Raw genomic sequence first — 22,522 nt, 5'->3', positions numbered from 1 at the left:
TAATTATAATAATAAAAGAAAAGGATTGACAGTGCTGTAGAATATTGATAGAGTATCACTAAAATAATTATTGCAATATATCACCATTTCGATTTTCACCCCTAGTTACCAATCATCAATGCCTATTTAAAGTCATGTACAGTTTTGCTTTATAGTGATTGTAACTTTATCGTAGACGTATAGTCATAGCCAGTCCATGCCAAATGAGATCCATTGTGCTAGCATGACCGCACACGGCACTGTCTGACAGCCTTATATCAGTCAGTGACCGACCAATCCGCTGATATATCGTCTCATTATATTGTTTGATGGCCGTGGTTGAGCCGGGTGATTATGCCGCCAATAAACTACAACAAATAAGGAAGCTGATGGGCTCATTAAGACGGGTATTGAACCGAGGTATTGACTTCTTCCTCAGTGTGTGTTCAACTGTCTGTATATTGTTCTGGTAACCTTGGACAAAACCTGACTCTGTTCTTTTAAAAAATTTCCAAATCTTGTGTGGTACTGTGTGCTATATTACATTTTACTGCCGTGTCTACAAAAAGAAAAGTGTATTTAGGCTTTTTGGCTAGTTTTGTATTTATGAAAATGACTTAGGATTCTCACTGATTTTCTGTTTCGGGGTTCTCTTTTGGCAGCTAGTGGAACCTCTGACCCCGAGCGGTATGGCCCCGAACCAGGCTCAGCTTCGAATCCTGAAAGAGACGGAACTCAAAAGGGTCAAGATTCTTGGCTCAGGTGCTTTCGGAACAGTCTACAAAGTAAGTGAGATTCAACCTAACAAAGCAAGATACTACGGTTTTTATACAGAACAGTATCCACAGAAGTCCTCATCATTGATTTGTGATTTAAAGTAATTTATAAATAGAAAAACCACATTCCTCTGATTTTGGAAAGCCCCCTTTTTAAGTCAAAAGACTGCAGGAAATTAATGAAACATTATATCAATCAATAGAACTGCATAATAATCAGGCAATCAAACACTGGCCGTTGTATTAGGTTGCAATAATTTCAAGTATCGCCAGTGAATAAATAGGAACTGCGGAGGCAGAGTGGGAGACACTTCTGTTTTCACGAGAATGAATGAACAAGGTGTAAAACCAATTGGGCTGCTTTAACCAAAATGACTCTACTTTAGCAGAGGAAGTGCGGCAGGATCTCTTTATAAGTGGAGTGGGTGATCTATCCACTCATTGTGAGAGACAAATCCTTGGCCGAAATTCAACTAGGATGAATTGTGTCTGGGTCTTGTTAAAGGGGAAGCCACTGAAAGGAAATACACATATCTTTTTTTCATTTTATTTCACTGGTACAACGGTCCACCTTGACAACCTGAACAAAAAGCATAAACATTCTTCTTTTGTATTAACGTTTTCTGACAGACACAAGCCTCGGGCAGCGTGAGGACCTGGAACAGAAACAGCTGTCTGCTTGCCAACTTCACTGCCCTCGGACAAATTATTCATACAACCAAAACACTCCACAAAGCTATTGAATTGCTTTGGCTTCTCTGCTGCTCGCTGTAAATCATATCTTTCCCAAAAGTGGTGCTGTTTTTTTTTTCAACTGCTATAATCATTAAGTTCTCTATCGTTTCACAGTTGTTGGTCTGCTGCTGTTCACACGCGCCGTGAGGGGAAATTGAAACTGTTTAACACAAACATGATAAAGCAACAAATGTGTCTTTGTTTCCTCACGATTTCCATTCATAGGTGGTTTGTGCACAGCGAGACAGCAGGACTTGTTTAATTAAAACACAGTTCTCATAAAACATAATCACAGTCTGCGCGGTGTGTTTGTTTGTTGCAAGTAAGCAGGATGCATTTCAAGTCAGTGCTTTTTTTCTCTTCAGGGTATTTGGGTCCCCGAAGGTGAGACGGTGAAGATTCCTGTAGCTATCAAAATCCTGAATGAGACCACGGGTCCCAAAGCCAACGTGGAGTTCATGGATGTGAGTATTTATTAAGTAACTGTGTTGAATTTTGGAAGGGAGATTTCTGGAAAAAATAATGTAATTAAGAAATGTCTATCTCAGGCTTATCAAATCATTATGCACCCTTATTGAAAGTCAGGAATATGGATGGATTGATGGATGAATGGAAGCATAGGTTGATGGAAGGATTGATGGATAGATGGATAGATGGATAGATGGATAGATGGATAGATGGATAGATGGATAGATGGATGGATGGATGGATGGATGGATGGATAGATGGATAGATGGAGGGATCGATGGAAGAAAAGATGCATGGATAGATTGTTGGATGTATAGGGAAGAATAGATGGATTTAGAAATAGTTGATTGAAGAATAGTTGGATTTAAGATGGCTGGATAAAGTACAGTTTGTGATGGAGACTAGACGTGAATATTGACTGGACCATCCAAAGTCCAAAACCAGCTCCTTCTTCTTTGAGGTGTTGAGCTTTAAGACTTTATTACTGCTGCAGTCCAGCAAAGTCACTTATTAGGCTCCTGCTCTCTTTGTCATCCCTTATACATCCTACACTGACAGTGTCATCAGTGTTTTTCTGGATGTGACTTAGCTCTGAGCTGTAGCAGAAATTTGATTAGTATAGTGTGAAAAAGAGAGGGGCCAGGACAGTACCCTGTGGTGCTCCTTGTACTGTTGACACAAGTGTCAGATGTGATGTACTTCAGCCTGACATGCTGTGCTTGTCTAAGATCCGGGAGACCAGGCAGGGGTCCACTTGCATTATTTTCGGTTGGGCTGGATAATATATAATGCAATGGAGAAGAGCAGGAACAGGACGCTCACTCAGACGCTTTCCTATCCGCGTCATCCACCCCAACCACTGCATGGCGTCAATCTGATAGACGTGCTGAACTTTAGGGCCTGAGGTTCTGGAGTAGGTGGCGCTCCATTGTTTTAATCCACTGTGATGTCAGTGTCACCCGTCTGTAATTATTCAGCTCGCTGGGCCTGTTCTTTTTTGGGACATGAACGGTACAGTGGAGCCTCTGAACCGCCCGAGGTTCAGATATTTCAGTAACACAGGTCTTGAGCAGCCAGGGGGTCAACTAATCTGATCCTGATGCTTTCCTCGGGAAAAAGCCTCATCAGTACTTCCTAGTCTATATATTTTCCAAATATTCCCCTCGTGTTTTTGTCACGCATTGCGGTCAGTAAACTGTCAGTTGTGACCATCAAACTGCTTAACAGTAGCAGCTGTTCTTTTCATTTTCTTCATGGCCAAAGTACAGAGAATACATCTTGAGCTTTCAGGAAGTAAAAAAAAACAGTTAAGTGTTTTTCTCTTTCATTGTAAACAGACGTATTTGCTGGTGGCAAGATTAGGACTTACCTCAAGTTGTATGGCATTGTTGCTCAAATTTCTTTTGAATGGATAAAAAATATCATATAAATGTCTTTATTTTATCAGATACAACCTAACCTACACTTTTCAAATATACATATTTATTCAGGATCATAAATATTATAGCACATGAGATTGTCTAATGAGAATATTTACTTGCGTCTGGGGATGGTTAAGGATATAGTGTTGGCAGCAGTATTTTATTCATATTACACAAACTTTCCAAACTACTGTAACCTCAGTACCTTTTACCCTTTTCGGCTGCAACTGTGAAAAAATTGAACAATGAAACTGCTATAACCTTTTCGGCTCAGTCTGCTATTAACTGTTTATTGTTTTAAGCAGTTAAAGATAAAGTTAAGTGTTAAGCTTACTGTAGAAATGATCACCAAACCATTATCATGAGACACAACAACATTATTTCATACTGTAGTTGTTCCATCATCTAGCAGTGCATCTGCTCATCAACAACCTTCATTTCTGCATTCTCCCTCACTTTGCCACCCTCCGGTTTTTCCCCAGCGGGCGTCCCTGTCCGTTTGGAGCAAATATGATCTGTCTGTCTAGTTAAACAGCAATCTAAAGGCAGGCTCACGTTCCACCACTGGGGAACCAGCCGCTGGAGTGCCTGCTTCAAACACTGTGTGGAAATTCTACATATATACACTAATAACTGAGGAGAGAAAAGTGCTACATAGTAATGATAAAGAGAGATAATCCAACATATAAAGATACATGAGTAGATATAGTGTATTATTTTCGGTGAACTTAAGAGCTCAAGACAAATATAATTAAGTGTTAAACAAAGTCATCCAGGTTATCAAGGATTCACTTTTACTTTTGAATCAACGTTTATTACAGAAGACCTTTGTTAGATGAAGAGAGACAACTGAACCACCGGTAGTTTAGAAACGTGCGTGTGTGTTTCTATGTGTGTACATCTGTGTGTAGGGGCACAATTTAACGTGTTTGTGTGTTCTTATGTGAGTGTTTGTGTGTATGTTGATTGTTGTAGGTGTGTGTGTTGGTTTATAGCTGTTTTTTTTAATGTAGGCAAGTGTGTGTGTGTGTTGGTTTGTAGGTGTATTAGTGTGGGTGTGTCTGTGTGTGTGCGCATACTTGTGCAGGTATGATGATGTGTGTGTACAGGTGCATTTTCATGACCTGTGATATAAGCCAGTGTGTAAAAGTTGCGTGTAGGGATGTATGCAGTAGTTGTTTGGTGTTTTTGTTTAGGTGTGTGTGTGCATTGTTTTTTGAGGTGTATTTGTGTAGGTGTGTGAGTGCGTGCACGTGTGAAAATTTGCTTGCATTCTTATGCAGGTGAGTTTGTACTGGATGTGCATGTCCTGTGATATAAGCCAGTGTGTATATGATGTGTAGAGGTGTGCGTTTGTAGTTGTGTCTGTGTGTAAATGTATGTGTGTTTGCTTGTTCTAGTGTGTAGGAATGTGTATTTGTTGGTACAGCTATATCCGCTTTGCACTTTTTAATATGTACGTGTGTGGTTTTTTTTTTTGCATGTGTGTGTGTGTGTGTGCCTTTGAGTGCGTCTGATGGTTTTTGTCTGTGTGCGTGTTTTTAGATGTATATATGTGCCTGGGCAGGTGAGTATGTACATGCTGTGTGTAGCTGTGTGTTAGGCAGGTTTTTTATTTTAGGTGTTTTGTGTAGGCATGTGTGTGTTTTTTTAAAGTTAGCCTTTGTTTGCTTTGTCCGTGTGTGTGTTTGTAGGTGTATACTGTACATGTGTTTGGGTGTGTTTGTACAGGTATGTGTGTGCAAGTGCTGTAATATAAGCTTGTGTATATATGACGGGACAAGGTGTGTGTGTGTGTAGATTTGTGTGTGTGCGTGAGCGTGTTTGTGTATGACCATGTCCTGTGCTGAAAGCCAGTGTGTATGTGATGTGTGTGCTCGTGTGCAGGAGAGTGAGCAAGTGCTTGCGAAGAACGGTTGAGTTGGCAGTAATGGAGGTCAGTGCTCCGAAATTGGAAGAGAAAAGGAGAAAACACCGGCTTCCTAATGCTCATTTAAGCACATCCATAAACATCCTTAACAAGAGTTTAGCCAGAATTCCGCCCAGAAGTGGAGCCTGCTATGACGATGTAGGGGCGGGGAAGACGAAGACAGAAGATGTGTATAATTTACACTCTCACCTGATAGATACCTGCTCTACCATTCCCTGTGCAGTCGCCCCTTGAGGGTGTTAAAAGTCAACATACTCAAGAGCAATGGTACACCATGTTTTAGAGCAGATATGCACACAGCCACTGGAATTGTTGCCAGAACGGCTCTTTATCATCACATGTCTCATCAGAGCTCTGCACCAACTATTAGCCAAGGGTTCAGACCTCCATCCGTCTGCCTGAGGACGGAGGACGACGCCGGGTCGATGTATTTACAAATCAAACACCACCATATGGTGACTGGTGGAGCATCAGGCTCAACTGAAGGACTTCATCTTGGACACGTTTTTGGTCTTTAAATTGTGATGATGCTAGATTCAACAGCGGCGTGCTGAAATATTTATAAAAAAGAATGTGTTGATACAGCTTTGATGTGCTTCTGCAGGATATTTCAGGCACAGCAGGAATACTAATTGAAGAGAAGCTGCATGCAAATAAGTCAAGACCCTACCTTTTAATGTGTGGGAATAATTCTCTAGACCAACGGTGTTGGAAGAGTGGAAATATATTCTTCAGTGTGATAAGTTGTTGTCCACCACTTCTGGTAGCTTTTGGTGGTTTTAAAGTTGATATGAATCAAAAGATTTAGTTGATCGGACTCACAATATTCGCACAGGGATTTTAAGTTACTAAAAAAAAATTCATGGATGAATAAATAGGCTGGGTTTTTCCACTGAGTAGGGTTATTCATTTCAACTGCAATAATCTTCAATCATTTGCAAAGTTGAATGTATTGCTGCCAGTCGCTTATCTCACCGCTCCCTGCGACGCAGAAATTGACCCAATTACCAGAAGTCACGTACTGAGATGACAGGTATAGATAAGTCGGCGAGTAACAAAGCCTTTCAAGCAACCAATTTTGGACATTGTTCAGTGGAATACCAAAGGATTATGACAAACTGCCTTGTAAATATGTGGCGGTGGGCAGAAAGATACTAAATAAATATGGCTGTTTTATTTCCTAAACTCCGAGACCAAAATGTAAACTTAAAGTTCAGCATATGAACTGAAAAAGTACCATGATTGACACCTGCATGAAATTGTCTATTCAAACCCATGTCTTTAAACTCGCCCAAAAAAGACAGATTAGTTACATTTAGATTAACTTGTTTTAACTTAATAATGTATAATTATTGACTGTACATCCCATGTATATATTAAACTTGGACATTTACCTATTATCTATAAGTATTCCATATAGTTTATGCAACTATATACCAACTACTTACTTTCAATCTTCATTTCAGTCAAAAGTTTGTCGGAATAGTTGATAAAAAGTATCGTTTGAATCTTACTTTACATTTGTTGTTTTACAATGTTTAATCCACACATTTTTATCTCTAAAGTCTCTGTCTCACCATTTGTTTTCAGATGCCTGCTGAACTTCATCTGAACCCTTAAACAAAAGTCAATTCAATTAATGAAACAGAGATAAAAACTTGTCAAGAATCTTATTTATCTCATTTAAACTTTTTTCCCTGACATTATATCAAATATTCCTCGTATAACAAACAAATCAAAATATCCATGTTATGCTGCATCTGTCACTTTTTGCTGTCTCTGCCTCCCGCGCCATCATCCGCTATTAGCTCAACTTCTTCTGAACTTGAAATGCAAATGAAAGTCAAGAATTCACTTCAATATTTAGTGTGAACTCACTTCTATTGAAATGTTTACCATCTTTAACCAGACAGTTCTAGCTTGTAACAATGAGTAACACAATTCTAACAAGACATTTAATTGCATCAACTAAACATTAGCAGGTCTGGACAGAGATATCTCCTGGTCATAGTTCAAGTCATTAAAAATAAAAGAGTTTAGCTGCTGCTGTCTCTTCATGCAGAACACTAGACGCAGGTTATTCGTCACAATTACAAAATCATTCTTTATGCCCCCTGTGGAATGTTATTTATATGCACTGTGCCTTCAAGTATAAGTCTTCTTAGTCCTTGTGTTTTATTTCCTCAACCTCTCACCTAGGAGGCCCTGATCATGGCCAGCATGGAGCACCCTCACCTGGTGCGCCTCCTGGGGGTCTGCTTGAGCCCCACCATCCAGCTGGTCACCCAGCTCATGCCCCACGGCTGCCTCCTGGACTACGTGCACGAGCACAAGGACAACATCGGATCTCAGCTGCTACTCAACTGGTGTGTCCAGATCGCCAAGGTAGGTCACCTCCTTGAAACTCTGTCCAACGTGTTGAGGTGGAATCATCCGAAAAACCGTGTTTTGTCATCTCATTGAAATGTCAGGTCACTCCACCACATAAGAAAACCTTATCTACATGAAGACAATGGATGTTGTGTAGTGAGCCTAAAAATTTGACAAAACTTGGTGGTATTCTGCTTAAGCCAACTAAATCCCTGGCCAATAAAGACTACACCCATAATGTGGTACCGCACCTTAGACAGATGGATGGATGGATGGATCCTGATCTATTGATTAGTCCTGTCTGCAATGTGTTCAATTTTGAATGAAGACTGTAAGCCATATTTGCCTGAGATGTTTCAAGTTTACTTTAAAAAAAAATGTGTAAAAATACACTCTACAAAGTTCATGGTTAAGATCGTGCACTTATCGTTTATTAATTTATTTTTTTTTAATCTGAGGGTCAGCTTGTGAAACTCATAGTAACTGGTATGCATTTACAAAAAGGTTTGGCGCCCTTGTCATAGTCCACTTATACGGCTCATTATTTGACCACAGACTCATCGTATTGTGAAGTTAGTATGAATAGTTTTCCTGCTTTTGCTTTTCCCTGAAATCGGTGGTGCCCTTCTACCTATGTGTCAATCAAAGGGGGCGCTCGGTGGCGTAGTGGTAAGCATGACCACCTCACAGCAAGAGGGTTGCTGGTTTTCCTCCAGCTTGAGGCAATCTGTGTGGAGTTTGGATGTTCTCCCTGTGTTTTTTGGGTTTATTCCGGGCACTCTGGTTTCCTCCCACACTCCAAAATCATACAAAGGTTGAATGAGTGTCTTTGTGAGTGTGTATAGAATAGTTTTGTGTGAGTGTTGCTCCAATTTCAATATTCTCTTAGTACACTAACACTTTAGAAATTGATAGAATTCCATCCCTGGCATATTTAAATCATAATTATCATCTTGGCTTTAGATACTGACCAATCAGTCACACAACAGACCATTCATTTGTTATTCTGTAAAAAAAAACAACAACAACACAATATTGACTTTATCAAGTTTGTTTTGCCTCTTCTAAGCACAGTCGTGTTTCTCGAGGATGGTGATATAGCCAGTCTGTTTGATAGTGTAACTGCAGGAAATGATATAAATGTAAATCTCACTCTGCGAAGGCAGGGGGGTGCCAGGCTGTTATTACAAGTGCGCCAGAAGACATCTGGTGTCAGCTCTGTAAGCGAACGATTAGGCACAAGGAATTACACTTCTTTATCAGTTTGATAAGATTTTGACATGTTTATGTTCCAGATTCGCTCTTATCATAGATAAACAATAATGCATTCCGTCTGCTAATTGTGTTCAAACACAATCTAATGGACTCCGAAAAATCTGTGAATTCATAAATAATTCAGAGTATTTTGTTAATTATTATAGAGTTATTTTGATCCCCACATTTGACCCCTTTTGACAACTCAGGGCCATTATTTGTTCAGTTATTATTGTTACTTATTCCAGACATCTCAACCATCCACCTGTTTTTCTTTTAACCCAGCGTCACACACAAACATGTCTGGAGGCTCTGACCCCCCGTCAAGTGACCACTGCGCCCTTAATTGATTGGCTAAGACATGTTGCCTGGCAGTGACTGTTCATCACTAAGTGTTTTGGGCATTCTGATAATAGGTGCCATTAATCTACTGCCACAGTGAGTGCGCCACTCCTCCTGACACACACACACACATAGGTGAGGCTCACATGGTTGCTGCTATCACGCAGGGCACTGACAGAGTTTTTATTTTTTTTCTGTTGTCATCTGTGTCCTGTAGCTTTTATTTTTTCTACATATTTGCTGCGTCCTCACCTCTATTGCCCTGTTTTCTTCACCACAATTGCCTTCCTTTTCTCACTTTCATTTCCTCTTGACCTTCCTCCGTCATTCCTTATCGCCTTTGTAGAGAATGCTTCTCTCCTATCCTCAAGTGACCCAGCGTGGTGCGCAGAACTCATGGAATGATTTTTCCCTCTCAATGGACGTTCAGCTTCTTTTTTTCTTTTGGCTTTTTTCACACCAGGGGTTGAACCCAAATCCTTGAACTTGTTTGTTTACACTATCTTGACTGCATCTTTACTGCTTCTCCTGCCTCTCTCTTTTACACAAATGTACTCCCTTTTCTTTTTTCCATCCAAATTAAATCTACCAAACCCCCGACTCTCACTACACATCACTATATCATCAGCAAACAGCATCGACTAAACTCCTACCTGACTCTCACTACACAACACTATGTCATCAGCAAACAACATCAACTAAACTACTACCTGACTCTCACTACACATCGCTATGTCATCAGCAAACAACATCAACTAAACTCTTACCTGACTCTCACTACACATCGCTATGTCATCAGCAAACAACATCAACTAAACTACTACCTGACTCTCACTACACATCACTATGTCATCAGCAAACAACATCAACCAAACTCCAACATGACTCTCACTACACATCACTATATCATCAGCAAACAACATCGACTAAACTCCTACCTGACTCTCAATACACATCACCATGTCATCAGCAAACAACATCGACTATATTGCTACCTGACTCTTACTACACATCACTATGTCATCAGCAAACAACATCAACTAAACTCCTACCTGACTCTCACTACACATCACTGTGTCATCAGCAAACAACATCAACTATATTCCTACCTGACTCTCACTACACATCACTATGTCATCAGCAAACAACATCAACTATATTCCTACCTGACTCTCACTACACATCGCTATGTCATCAGCAAACAACATCAACTAAACTACTACCTGACTCTCACTACACATCGCTATGTCATCAGCAAACTACATCGGCTAAACTTCTACATGACTCTCAATACACATCACCATGTCATCAGCAAACAACATCGACTATATTCCTACCTGACTCTTACTACACATCACTATGTCATCAGCAAACTACATCGGCTAAACTTCTACCTGACTCTCAATACACATCCCCATGTCATCAGCAAACAACATCAACTAAACTCCAACCTGACTCTCACTACACATCACTATGTCATCAGCAAACAACATCAACTAAACTCCTACCTGACTCTCACTTCACATCACTATGTCATCAGCAAACAACATGGACTAAACTCTTACCTGACTCTGACTACACATCACTATGTCATCAGCAAACAACATCGACTAAACTCTTACCTGACTCTCACTCCACATCACTATATCATCAGCAAACAACATCAACTAAACTACTACCTGACTCTCACTACACATCACTATGTCATCAGCAAACAACATCAACCAAACTCCAACATGACTCTCACTACAAATCGCTATGTCATCAGCAAACAACATCAACTTAACTCCTAACTACTCTAAACTCAAGGATTTTTTTGTTCTGAATAACTGTTAACAAAATATAGAATATTAGTTCATTTTCTATAAATTAAAAAAGCATTTCATTGTTGTTAAATCAATCCCTATTAAAAGGTGTATATGCCGAAGAGGAAAAGTGACTTGAGTGACTCAGAGATAATGTTGTCTCATTGCAAAATGGCTAATGGTTTCATGTGGGCTCAGCCTCGTCTCTTCATCTCACAACACAAAAGAGTCGCTTAATAAAAGCTAACATACAGCAGCTCTCATAACAGTAAGTAGTTGATGAATCGCGCACCAACATTCATGAACTTATTCTGACTCTTTCGCTCTCATTTTGCTTTTGATTATTAATGGAATAATTAGGTGAGGATACATTATAATGAACTTATTAATCAGAGAATTAAATATGGGACATTTATGGGGGGAGTCTTTTAATTTTGTCACACTCAGTCTTTCATTATCAACCTTTTCCTCATCTGTTTAAGTTGAAAAATAGTTTTTTTTACGAGCGACCATGCATAAGAGGGAAATAGCTCTCATACGATTGGTGAACAAACAGATGTGTAACTGTAACTGCAGGGTGCTCTACATACAAACCTTTCAGTTGAATCAGCATCTACTGAGACTGGATGTTTATTTAATTTTTGTACTTTTGTACTCTGATTGACAGAGCTAAAATAGCTATGCATGCATACATTCCAGGACAATAAACAATGTTTACAACAGTTTCTATAAAACAATCATGTTAGGGCTGAAGTCATAAGATTTCTAAAGATGAGACTGAAACAGTACATGATAGTACATGATTCTATTTTTTTTTTGTTCTATTTTTTTTTAACCTCCAGTTAATATCATATATTTTGTCTGGAAACATAAAAAAGTTGTTGTGGAAAATTTGAATGAATTTGTTTAGTTGATTGTTTTTTCCATCCTTGAATTATAATAATGTTCATTTGACACACATGATCATTTTTGGTGTTTTGTTCCTCAGGTTTCCCTCAGGAGAAAATACACAGACATTAAAACGGCCATCTGTTGCAATAAGATAGTTTTCATATGCAAATAGACAGCAACTATATTTAGTAAGTAAAAGTATCCTCACTACCTAACAGTACAAATTCAAATTACCAGGTTAAAATAAACTGAACTGAACTGAAAGGTGTTCCATAAAGATATTTTTCCACAGCAGCAAGATATTAAAACTAAATTAAATTAATTAAGGATACTAAACATACACATAATTTGAGTTCAGTTTTATAAATCTATACACTCTTTATAAAGCTTGTTCTGTGAAAGAGTCGAAATATTTATGAAGACAATTTAGGTTATACACTGATTTTGAGGTAACAAAGAAAGGTGCCTTTTTCACATGAGTCATGAAACAAGAAAAAGAGAAGGATCAAATTTAATAGTGATGGTTTGATGAAGCGTCATGAGGTAGTGTCATTATTTCCACTATATGGCGGTCTCTGCTCTATTTTCCTTTGTTTTGAACAACTGTTCAAATGAAACGTCACATCATTTTAAAAATAATGGCGCCACCTACTGACCTCTAAACAACATGACACTGCTTCATGAAGCTTCATCAGACCATCACTATTGTTACCGACTGAGCTATACAAACCTTGTGGGCTGAACTCGCTCTAACACGGGTTGATCTGACCATTGACATTGAAACGAAATTGAGTTTTGTCTGGAAATACCAAATTGGTGTTCCAGTGCTTCTATGTCGTCCAAAAAATAGCTGAAAATGTTATCAAGTAGCTTGGTATTCTTGTGGTTTCATCAGGTTGCTCCATCATAGAAACATTTTTATATTTAATTTAAAGGGACGGGAGTTTTATAGAGATTAGAATATCAAACTATGTATAAAACAATTATTGAATTCAATTATTCAATAAAAAACATATTTAAACCTTTCAGTATATACATTATTTAATTATGTTAATCAAAGAAAATGATTAGGTAGAACTTTATTGTTAGAACTAAATTGAGAAATAAAGAGAAAGAACAAGATGATACCATCTAAGTCTAAAGATAAAGAACATAGATCAAAGAAAAATAAGAAAGACAAGGGATACAAAGAGTCTATGAAGTCAATAAAGAATATATTCAATTCATGTTTTCCATTGACCATACAAGGGTATCAAACCCACCATATATATATATATATATATATATATATATATATATACACAGCCTAATCCACTGTGATTATATTCATTTTTCATTCTGGTCATATCATCAGTATTTTTCCTTTTTTGCTTACTCAGGGAAAAAGGTAGAAAAAAAAATCTTTGCACCAATAAATGTATCTCTCGATCTTTGACTCTGCATATGCTCTTGTCCGTTTGTGCTGGCGTGAGTTAATATTCTTCTCAGCAGATGTTTCACACCCAACTGTGTGGGTGTGCTTGCATGAGTCTTAAGATCAGATTTCCCATCGAGCAGTGGCTCCCCGGAGATGCCACCCTATGGCCAAAGATTGAATCTAGTCAAGCTGACAGCGACACTCTCAGTGTCATTCACTGTCCTGTAAATACTGCTATGTGCTGAGCATACACATTTGGTCTCCACTCGTTAGCCAGGCCCCGAGTCCTCCTGTCTTTTATCACGTATTTTCTTCCGTGCTTCTCTTTCTGAGGGTTGCATGTTGACCATCACTTTACCTCCTGTTTGTTTCTCAATTATGCCTGCTAAGTCAAGTAACAAACATACGGTCATATCCTGCTGATTCCACTGCCGTAAAAAAATAAAATAAAAAAATCTATTTTTGGATATCTTTGAAAGAGACAAAAGTTCACTTTATTTTTAATGTATGAGTCATGAAGACTCACGGCATTCTGTTCACAAACCCAAAATTATATAATGTCCAGGAATGTGAATTAAAGTGGGTCATGTTAGCTTATGTGTAGCTTTGGTAAAATCCCAGCTGTAATAGCTGCTGCAGGAAAAAAAGAACCTACAAGGACTTTTGTCATTGCAGGTATTAATTGGTTATGGATCCAACAGCTCCAAAATGGCCCGAAAGGAGAACCAATGTGTTTAAACGATGGGCTTCTTCACTCACTGAAATGACGTCCATGGTGTTTACTATTGCAAAAACTAATTTGAGATAATAATAAAAATACTATATTGTGTTTGGTAAATTTTCCAATTTACATTTCTGCAAGATTGCATGTTAACCAGCCATACTGAATCGACCAAGGTTTCATCCCCTCTTCCATAAAAGAAAATAGCTTGGAGGATAAAAAACATAACACAGATTGAAAATGACTACAGTTTTTTTTTTAGTATGTTAAAAATGCAATGTGTAGACATACAGAACTGTGCAAGTGAGTTTAAATGTAAAAAAAATGGCATTTATAAAAGTAAACATGAAAATAGTAAAATGTTTTTTGAATAAAATGTAACCTTCTCTTTTGTCTGCCAGCATTCTAAGCCACTGATCATTCAATGTAAAAAAGAAAACACTATCTTTGGGTCTGACGGTTTTAAAAGCCAGCTCTTTTAGAACCGTTTCAGTCCCCGTTGACAATTCAATATGCAGGACTGATGAGAGCCGTAGGTTGCCCCTGCATACACCCGACAAACTCACTTACTTGATAATACATCCCATCTTAAACCTTTCAGAAATCGCACACAATGTATTGTTCACACTCTAAATAAATACCTTTAAAAAATCGGTTTAATCTGCTCAAATATTTAATAAATCTGAGCTAAACTGTAACTGTCAGCATATCATATGATGACGATCTCTATTTGGAAAATACATTCGTTCCATTCCACCATTAAGAATCTTAAGACAAAGACGGACACATTCTGCAGCTACCGCATCCACAACATTCCCTCACGCCGTCCCCGGGTGAACACAGGTGTCCCTGCTGATGCAACAAATTGAGGAAAGTGCGTCGTGGGAGACGAGGAAGAGGTGAGGAAGGGAAGGCGGAGGAGGGATAAGTCCCCGGGGACTTTCTAATTATCTGTGAGGATCAGCAGTGCTCAAGGATGTGTAAAGGGATGGATTTGACTGCCACCTCCAATGGGTGGGCAGGCATGATTAGATCGGTCACCTCTCTCCCTGCACATCCATTACTCATGACGCCTGCAGCCGGGCCTCATTACACATGGACGCTAGCAGTTGGTTCTCCATTCTTGACATGACAAGCATGTTTTGGTGAAATTGACTACATAATATCATTATTTTGACAATAGAAACAGATCCCCGCGCTCTTCTTTTCCCCCCGGGGGAATTCAATTGAACTGAGACTGTCGGAATACGCTGTATTTACAGAAATAGGAGTAAATGAGTAAATTCCCAGAATATTCGCAACAAACGCCTGGAATGCTGTGTACAATGCACCTTTTTTATTATTTAAAACACGTACTTCATTCTAATGTCCCGACTTTTGCAAGCCAGCGTGACCTTTTTATTTTTTATTCATATTTATTCATGCATTCATGCATAGAAGTGCAACTTAATGGATATAGACCATCGTTGTCTTTCCCTTAAGATTAAGAACAACATTGTGTCCATTTGGATATTTGTTCTGCAACATAATTAGTATATAACAGCACAAAATGAGATGTACATGTTAAGCTACTTTTGCAATGTTTTTTAGACTATCCGTGTTTTTTACTCGCATAAAAAAAAAAAAGCATTCCTGCCTGCTCAAATAAAATAAAAACAGTAAAATAATCACTGGAGAAATGGAAGAGAATTACTAACGTCAATGTTCCTCCACATTAATAATCAGTGTTTTGAAAAGTTCGCTCTACAAACCCTTTCTAGAGTCACTCGGGCTGTGTCCCAAACCGTGCACTTCTGCACTTTCAGTTTGTGAAAATGTAAACCGTATGTAAAATGTAATGTAATGTATGTAAAAAAAATAAAGTGTGGATCGATTTCACTCGATCGATTACTCTTTCAACCCTTAACGACCGCCATCTTAGTGACGTATACGACGCTAAACGGAAGCTACAAGAAGTCACTGACGATGCTTCTTTGGAGCAAATACTGTCGTAAATATCTTGAGAAAAACACATTTTACCACAAAACAACACAACAACAATAATAGCGAAATGAAACACAACTTAATAACTTGTTTCAATTGGCCAAAGGCGCTTTTAAGTGTTGGCGATAGGGTTTCTACGGCTGGTTGAAATCAGCGTTAACAAGTAGTAGGAGAAGAAGCTGCCGAGTCATTTGTTTGATTTGAGACAGTACTACCCTGTCTCACAGTGTACTGTAAAGCAGTGTACTTAGATAAGTGTGCGATTTGAGACACAGCATGTATGAAGAACCGGAAGGTGTTTCTCCTTTGAACCTCATTTTTCTGCTAAAAGGTCATGGTCTTAGTGAAGATCAGACTTGGAAAAGCGTGATTAGACAAAGAGCCTCTTTGATATCAACCCAAATGGTTGTTTGTGGTTGGACAAGGTAGTTTACACCAATACATACTGTGTTTTAGTTTGCTAAAAAGGGCAATGGTGTTGATGGAGCTGAATACATATTTCATCTATAGCCATGGACTTTGGGAAGGGATCAGAAGACCATGAGTAGAGTTGGTTCTAGCACCTTTTTAAGATGCCTTCTTGACACCTGCCTGGGTAGCTGTTTGGGAAATTTATAAGTGGAAACAGACCCCGGTACAGACAAAGAGCATGTTGGACACGCCATGTTTCACAGTTGGCCAGGGAACATCGCGACATTTCCAGCGAAAAGAAAAGTATGTACCTCGCTACTCCATATATTGCCCCAAACTTCTGCCCAACCTCAAAAAAGTGTTGGAAGACACACACACAAACGGAGGCAGTAGAAATATGTTCTGCTTTTGTATCTGGCACACCATTCCCAGATACCACATGACAGACGAGCACCTGCTCCACCAGAACCGGCCCATTGTGTTGTCTCCTAATCTCAGCCGTCGCAGTGCACTGTGTGGATGGTTCCATATGTCTCACATTGTTGGTTAGCTCCTCAACCATTGTGCATGTGTGAATTTAAGCCAAGTCAAGAACAAGGGATGCACCTGGAAAAAAGAAAAGCGAAGACCTCTGCCAACCTGCTTGTTTATGCAACCTATGTTGCTTTTAAATTTGCTTCTTTTTTTTTCATTTTAATATTAATGCCATACATTGATTCTAAGCAGATCAATGGGTTTATATATCATTTGAACGGTTGCTAACAACAATGAGCTCAGTTGGAAATCAGGTGGCAGTAGTGTTCAGGAACTCGCTCCCAGAACAAACACTGTAGGAGCGAATAATAGTTATTGCTAGAATAGCGAAAACAATAAACTAATTTCCTCACATACAACAGAGTTTTTATACATCCATTTTTTTTGACAAAATTAAATGTGTTTTCTGGATGATAAAATAACATTGATGTTGTCAAATCAAAGTGGCAGTAATGTTCCAAAACTTGTGTAAAAGTGTAAAGTAAAAAAAAAGAATCGGTTTTGCAGTTCCCTCTTAACAAATAGACTTGTACATTTCATTTTCCAAAAGTTTTGCAGATACATACAAGTGTATTTGCGATTTTCCTCTCCTGTCTATGCACTTTCATTGCTGCTTCAACAACAATCAATAAAGTAATCTCCACACCTGCGCTTGAAACTTTGTTTCCTAACTTTAAATGTGTGCCTGTCGGGATGTGTGTCCGCGTGATCTTAATGTCTTATAGACTCAAAATTGCTTATGTGAAATAAGGGAGCTCAAGGGGACAGAAGACCTCGATGAGATTTTTGTCCAAATTTCAATGAAATTTACAACATATTTAATACATATAAAATACCTATGATTTCCACAATTTCAGCACCTTTTTTCTCTTTGTTCACTATGTTTCTCTACTGTGTAATCATAAAGAAATACTCTTTTTTTTTCTGTTCGACCAAAAATAAGTCCAAAGCTGACTATCTTAACAATATCGATATACCTATTTATTCTATAATTTGTTTCCCTTTTTTTTATCTGAATCTTATATCTCATTTTAGACAGAAACATGTTCGTACTCTGCCAGATCGTACACGGTATTGGTACGGTATATTTTTACCCTGCTTGAATGTAGAGTTACAGAGCAGTTGGTTTTCTCCTACTTTAACGACGATCTCCTGGTGACCTGACACACGCTAACAGCGAGGATAAAATCAATTTTCAAAACACACACTGAATGCTTTTCTTTTTCATCACTGTGGGGTTCTGGATTGTTTACAAAGGGCAAAAGTTTTCTTTAGCTGGGAACAGATGAGGTCAGGACTGGTCTCTGAGCCATTAGAACCCTCTATGCTGAAAGAAGAAAGACTAAAGAGGTGTCTTCAGTAATGTGTAGGGAGAGTTACAGAGGATGAAACCAGGCATGAAAAAGGTGTTGTGTGGTGATGCCTGGGAGGAGGGGAACCCGTGGGTGAGAGAGATGCGGCGGAAAATAGATGCTGGGTAGAGAAGCGAGCACCATGAAGTTAAGTGTATGAAGAGAAAGACTGACATGAAGGAGAACAAAAGCAAAGGGTGACCACGACTCTTTTTTTCTTATACAACACGGGTTCATCTGATTTAGGTTTGTTTTAAACACTCTAAAACTACAATAACTACATCAACTTTTATTTAGACGAACAATACCAAAACAAACCATTCTCATAATGTTCTGTTTACACTTTTTTTACTTGACTATTTGTGAATTGGAATGTTTGAGAATTGGTGGTTTTGAACTGTTACCTTTCTAGTTATCATCCTAATGAATCAAGTTGACTAAAGTTTGTTTACTATTGTTACTTGGCCAGTATATGTTGCACCAAGTGGGATGATGTATGAAGACAGTATGTGGAAATGTAACCATGAGTAGCATTACAAATATGCATCAAAGAGTGCAAAACCAAATGGAGGACCTTGAAGTACACGTGTCCAAGTCAATGATTTTAATATCAATGTTTTGGCTGTGGGCACGCTATAGTTGGGCACCTAGTGGTGGTCCGCATAATAAGCTGTTGGTTATTGCAAGTATTAAAATCAGGTCTTCAATGACAGCTTCATCTAATACAACCAAAGAGAAAACACATGGGCCATTAAAGCATAACACAGAGATTTTAGGGTATGACCGAATTTGAAGTATCGACATAGATGTATATCGCAGTATTTTCGATACTGTAACGATATTTGACTGTGCTGTGTTCTTTTTTTTTTCTTTCTTTACATGATATTTTATGTTTTATCATAGTTCAATTAAGTTCAATTTCAATTCTATTTCATTTAAAGTTTCCGATCATAACAAAATTTATCTCTTAACAGTTTAAGTTTTCTATTCGTTTTTCTCTAGTTTTTATGGTTTACAGTCCAATAAAGTGTGTTTAAAATAAAATAATTATTATTTAATAAGGGAAGGGTATCAAGTAAGTAGAGTTTATTAATTTGTGTGTTGAAAATAAACTTAAAGGAACAATGAAATCCTCTGAGATCCCGTCAATGACTCAGGACAAGAGGATACAGTCGGCGCCAGCAGCTTTTAAAGATGATGTTTGGATATATTCTGGTTTAAAAACAAATGAAAGCAGTAACGATTTCGTCAAGAGAGAAAATCACTTACTATGAATAACTTAAAAAGACAATATTACAAATATATCCTTGTTTTTACAGTATCTCTATATATGGCAATACTGTATATCGTATCGTCGTCCCGTCGTATAATGATACCAGATTACACTTCGACCAAAATGTGACGTACATAGAAGGCAAGGAGACATCATTGCGAGCCATCTAACACAAAAAGAGTCTTTCATTTTTCCATCAAGTTATTGCGAATCATCCAATCAGAACATCTACTCAAAGACCCTGGGGTTTCTTGGGGATTGTGACAGTTGAGCAACATCCAAGCAGCCAACCTGAACCCCCAGCTTTGTGACCACGTCCTCCCATAGGATGCAGTAGTTTACCGCCTAGAGTGGCTGAAAATTAATTGGCTCCTTGAGCGGCTGTAAATTCTCCTGTCAGTGCGATGGCCCCTACTCATTGCTCCGTCACTTTAAGTCCAAGTGTATTAAAGCACTGTGTGGGCCATTGATTCCTAATTCCCTCCGACATGGACATCAGGGATAAATATTGCTTTGCACAGTCGTCTTTGGGCTTATTGTAATCAGCACAGCTATTGATCGCCCGGCTGAACCCTCATGAAGTAATCTATTTTAAATACACTTTCAGTAAAAGGAGGAGACGTATTTTGGGCCTGGTCCCAGCACATTGTATTCCTGTTGGCAAGAAGAAAGGTTCAAGGGCTGCTTAAATGCACTGCAACACAGCACTTGAGTGACAGCGGGAGATATACAAAGCGACAGGTAGATAGAAATATTGCAAGAGTCACTATGCTCATTGAAATACGTCTTGCTCGGTGGTCTCAGAGTGTCATGCAGTGTGTATACTGTGTGTCTACATGTCTGTCTCTGAACCGCCTGTAGATGATGGATGAGGGCTCAGCCCGTGGCGAGCAAGACGTCAGTGTTATCGATTTATTCTCACATTCGTTGAGGATTGTGGGGGGGGGGCGTCGACATGTGCGGCGGGAGAGCGTTCTGATGCAATCTGGCTCAAATATATGTGCGCGCAACCACCGCTCTGAGCAGCGCCAACAATTGGATTATCCTCAAATGCCAGCTCAGGCCTCGGTAAAAATTTCTTCATTATCTGCTCAGGACAAGGACTGCATCTCTCGGCAGGGTGTTTCATTGATCCGCCTGCAAAGTGGCATCCACTTGTTTAACAACCAGTCTAATACGCTTGAATTGGCCGGCTGTCTTGTTCCGCTATAAATGCAAGGCACACAGAGGTGTGCGCCTGAGACGTCTGTTTGGTGTGAGACGTTGCAGGAGGTTTTGAATCGAGCGTGGCAAGATGGCTGCAAATAGCTTTCTGAGTGACTATCAAGTGTCCATTCAGGCCGTTGAGCAACAAATTAGGACAGTAAAAACGGGTGGCGGCTCCGGCCGTTGAAAGTTTTATTGCCCTCCCACGCCGTCACGTCGCGGTTCATAATGAGAATTTAACAAATTGAACGGACGTTCATTGTTCTCTTCTGCCCACTCATCTTGAAAATGGCTTCAATTATAGACAGTCGCAGTTATCAGGTAACAAGGTCACACCAGAGGCAAACATGTGCCGAGGCTGAGATATTGATAGTGTGCGAAGTCTGGGCGCACCTCTAATACACCTTTTTCACTACATCGTAATACATAGTTTATGTTGTAGCATGCAGTGCATTTGTAAAGCCATCAACAGAAGCCAATGTTTTTTAAGCATTATTTACTATGGACACGGCTCTAAATTTTACAAAAGCAGGATTCGGACCACTCGACCCGGATTTCGCTGACTGTCCAGAATTTCACCCCGAGTCCGACTGAGCTGTCTGTACAACTGATGATCAACTTTTGCACGAAGCCCTTTTTCAATAAAGCTTTCACATTTTGATCTCAACATGGATCATATGTCAACTCACAGAGCTGAAATCTAAAAAGAAACAGTTACATTTTAAACAAAATTTATTAAACCTTTTTATGGCGCAAACATTTTAATAAAAGACACAAGTATAGAAAAGGGTAGTGGTGACAACGAATTGTGTTTCGAAACAACAAACAGACATATGCCAGACATCTGTCAGCTCAGAACTCCAGCTGTCGTATGTGCCTGGTACTTAATGAAGTACTCTTTTAACTATTTTGACAGATGAATTCTGTTCAGAAATGTTGCGTAAGGACTGAGTATAATAAATCCTATTGAATCCTTTTAAAAAAGTATTTGCCAAAATAAGCTCTTAATTGTTTATTGATAGAAACGGAACAGAAGAAAAAAAGCCATTTATTTCTTTCAACATTACTTATTTACAGCAGGTTTTTTTATTTAAAGTGCCAAATTATAACCAAGTTATCCCCAGACACTTTGAAGTTTGTATAACACTATGTAAGAATTTAAACTGGTTCACAATGAGCAATAGTGGCAGGAGAGAAGAGCAGCATATATTTTGTAAGAGATGGACCCTTTTGTTGCGTTTATCAAGATGTGCAAAATATGTATTAAAAAACAAATTAATTCACTGAAAATATACGTTCACTGTTTTCAGGGTATGATGTACTTGGAGGAGCGCAGGCTTGTTCACCGAGACCTGGCTGCCAGGAACGTGCTGGTGAAGTCGCCCAATCACATCAAGATCACAGACTTTGGCCTGGCACGTCTGCTCGATGGAGACGAGAAAGAGTACAACTCTGACGTGGGCAAGGTTGGTGTAAGTGGAGAAGTGTACTTTCTTTTTTACATTTATTCCGTTTTATTTCTTTAATAAAAGACAAGTTAAATTGATAGATGGTCTGTGCAAATATGTGAAGCAAGAGTGCAGTGATAGGAATAGAGTAAACTAACCATTTATAAAAACACCACAGTAAAAAACATTTGTTACTTATTTTCTCT

At 38.8% G+C, this 22,522-nt stretch overlaps 1 protein-coding gene across 3 annotated transcripts in view; it reads left to right on the top strand.

Annotated features, from left to right (window-relative positions):
• Positions 1-22,522, top strand: part of LOC148079724 (receptor tyrosine-protein kinase erbB-4-like) — a 222,740-nt gene that overhangs the window by 191,225 nt on the left and 8,993 nt on the right. Inside the window, exons 18-21 of one of the 3 annotated variants that reach the window (XM_087791381.1) lie at positions 642-764; positions 1,856-1,954; positions 7,512-7,694; positions 22,179-22,340. In XM_087791381.1, coding sequence (XP_087647507.1) covers positions 642-764; positions 1,856-1,954; positions 7,512-7,694; positions 22,179-22,340 — 567 coding nt within the window. Of the gene's footprint in view, positions 1-641; positions 765-1,855; positions 1,955-7,508; positions 7,695-22,178; positions 22,341-22,522 lie in introns of all 3 variants that reach the window. The other 2 variants (XM_087791382.1, XM_087791380.1) reach the window with 2 other exon arrangements.

Source organism: Callionymus lyra, chromosome 5 (genome assembly GCF_982586985.1).
Source record: "Callionymus lyra chromosome 5, fCalLyr1.hap1.1, whole genome shotgun sequence".
NCBI classification, from domain to species: domain Eukaryota; kingdom Metazoa; phylum Chordata; class Actinopteri; order Syngnathiformes; family Callionymidae; genus Callionymus; species Callionymus lyra.
This window is presented reverse-complemented; position numbering and strand designations above follow the sequence as displayed.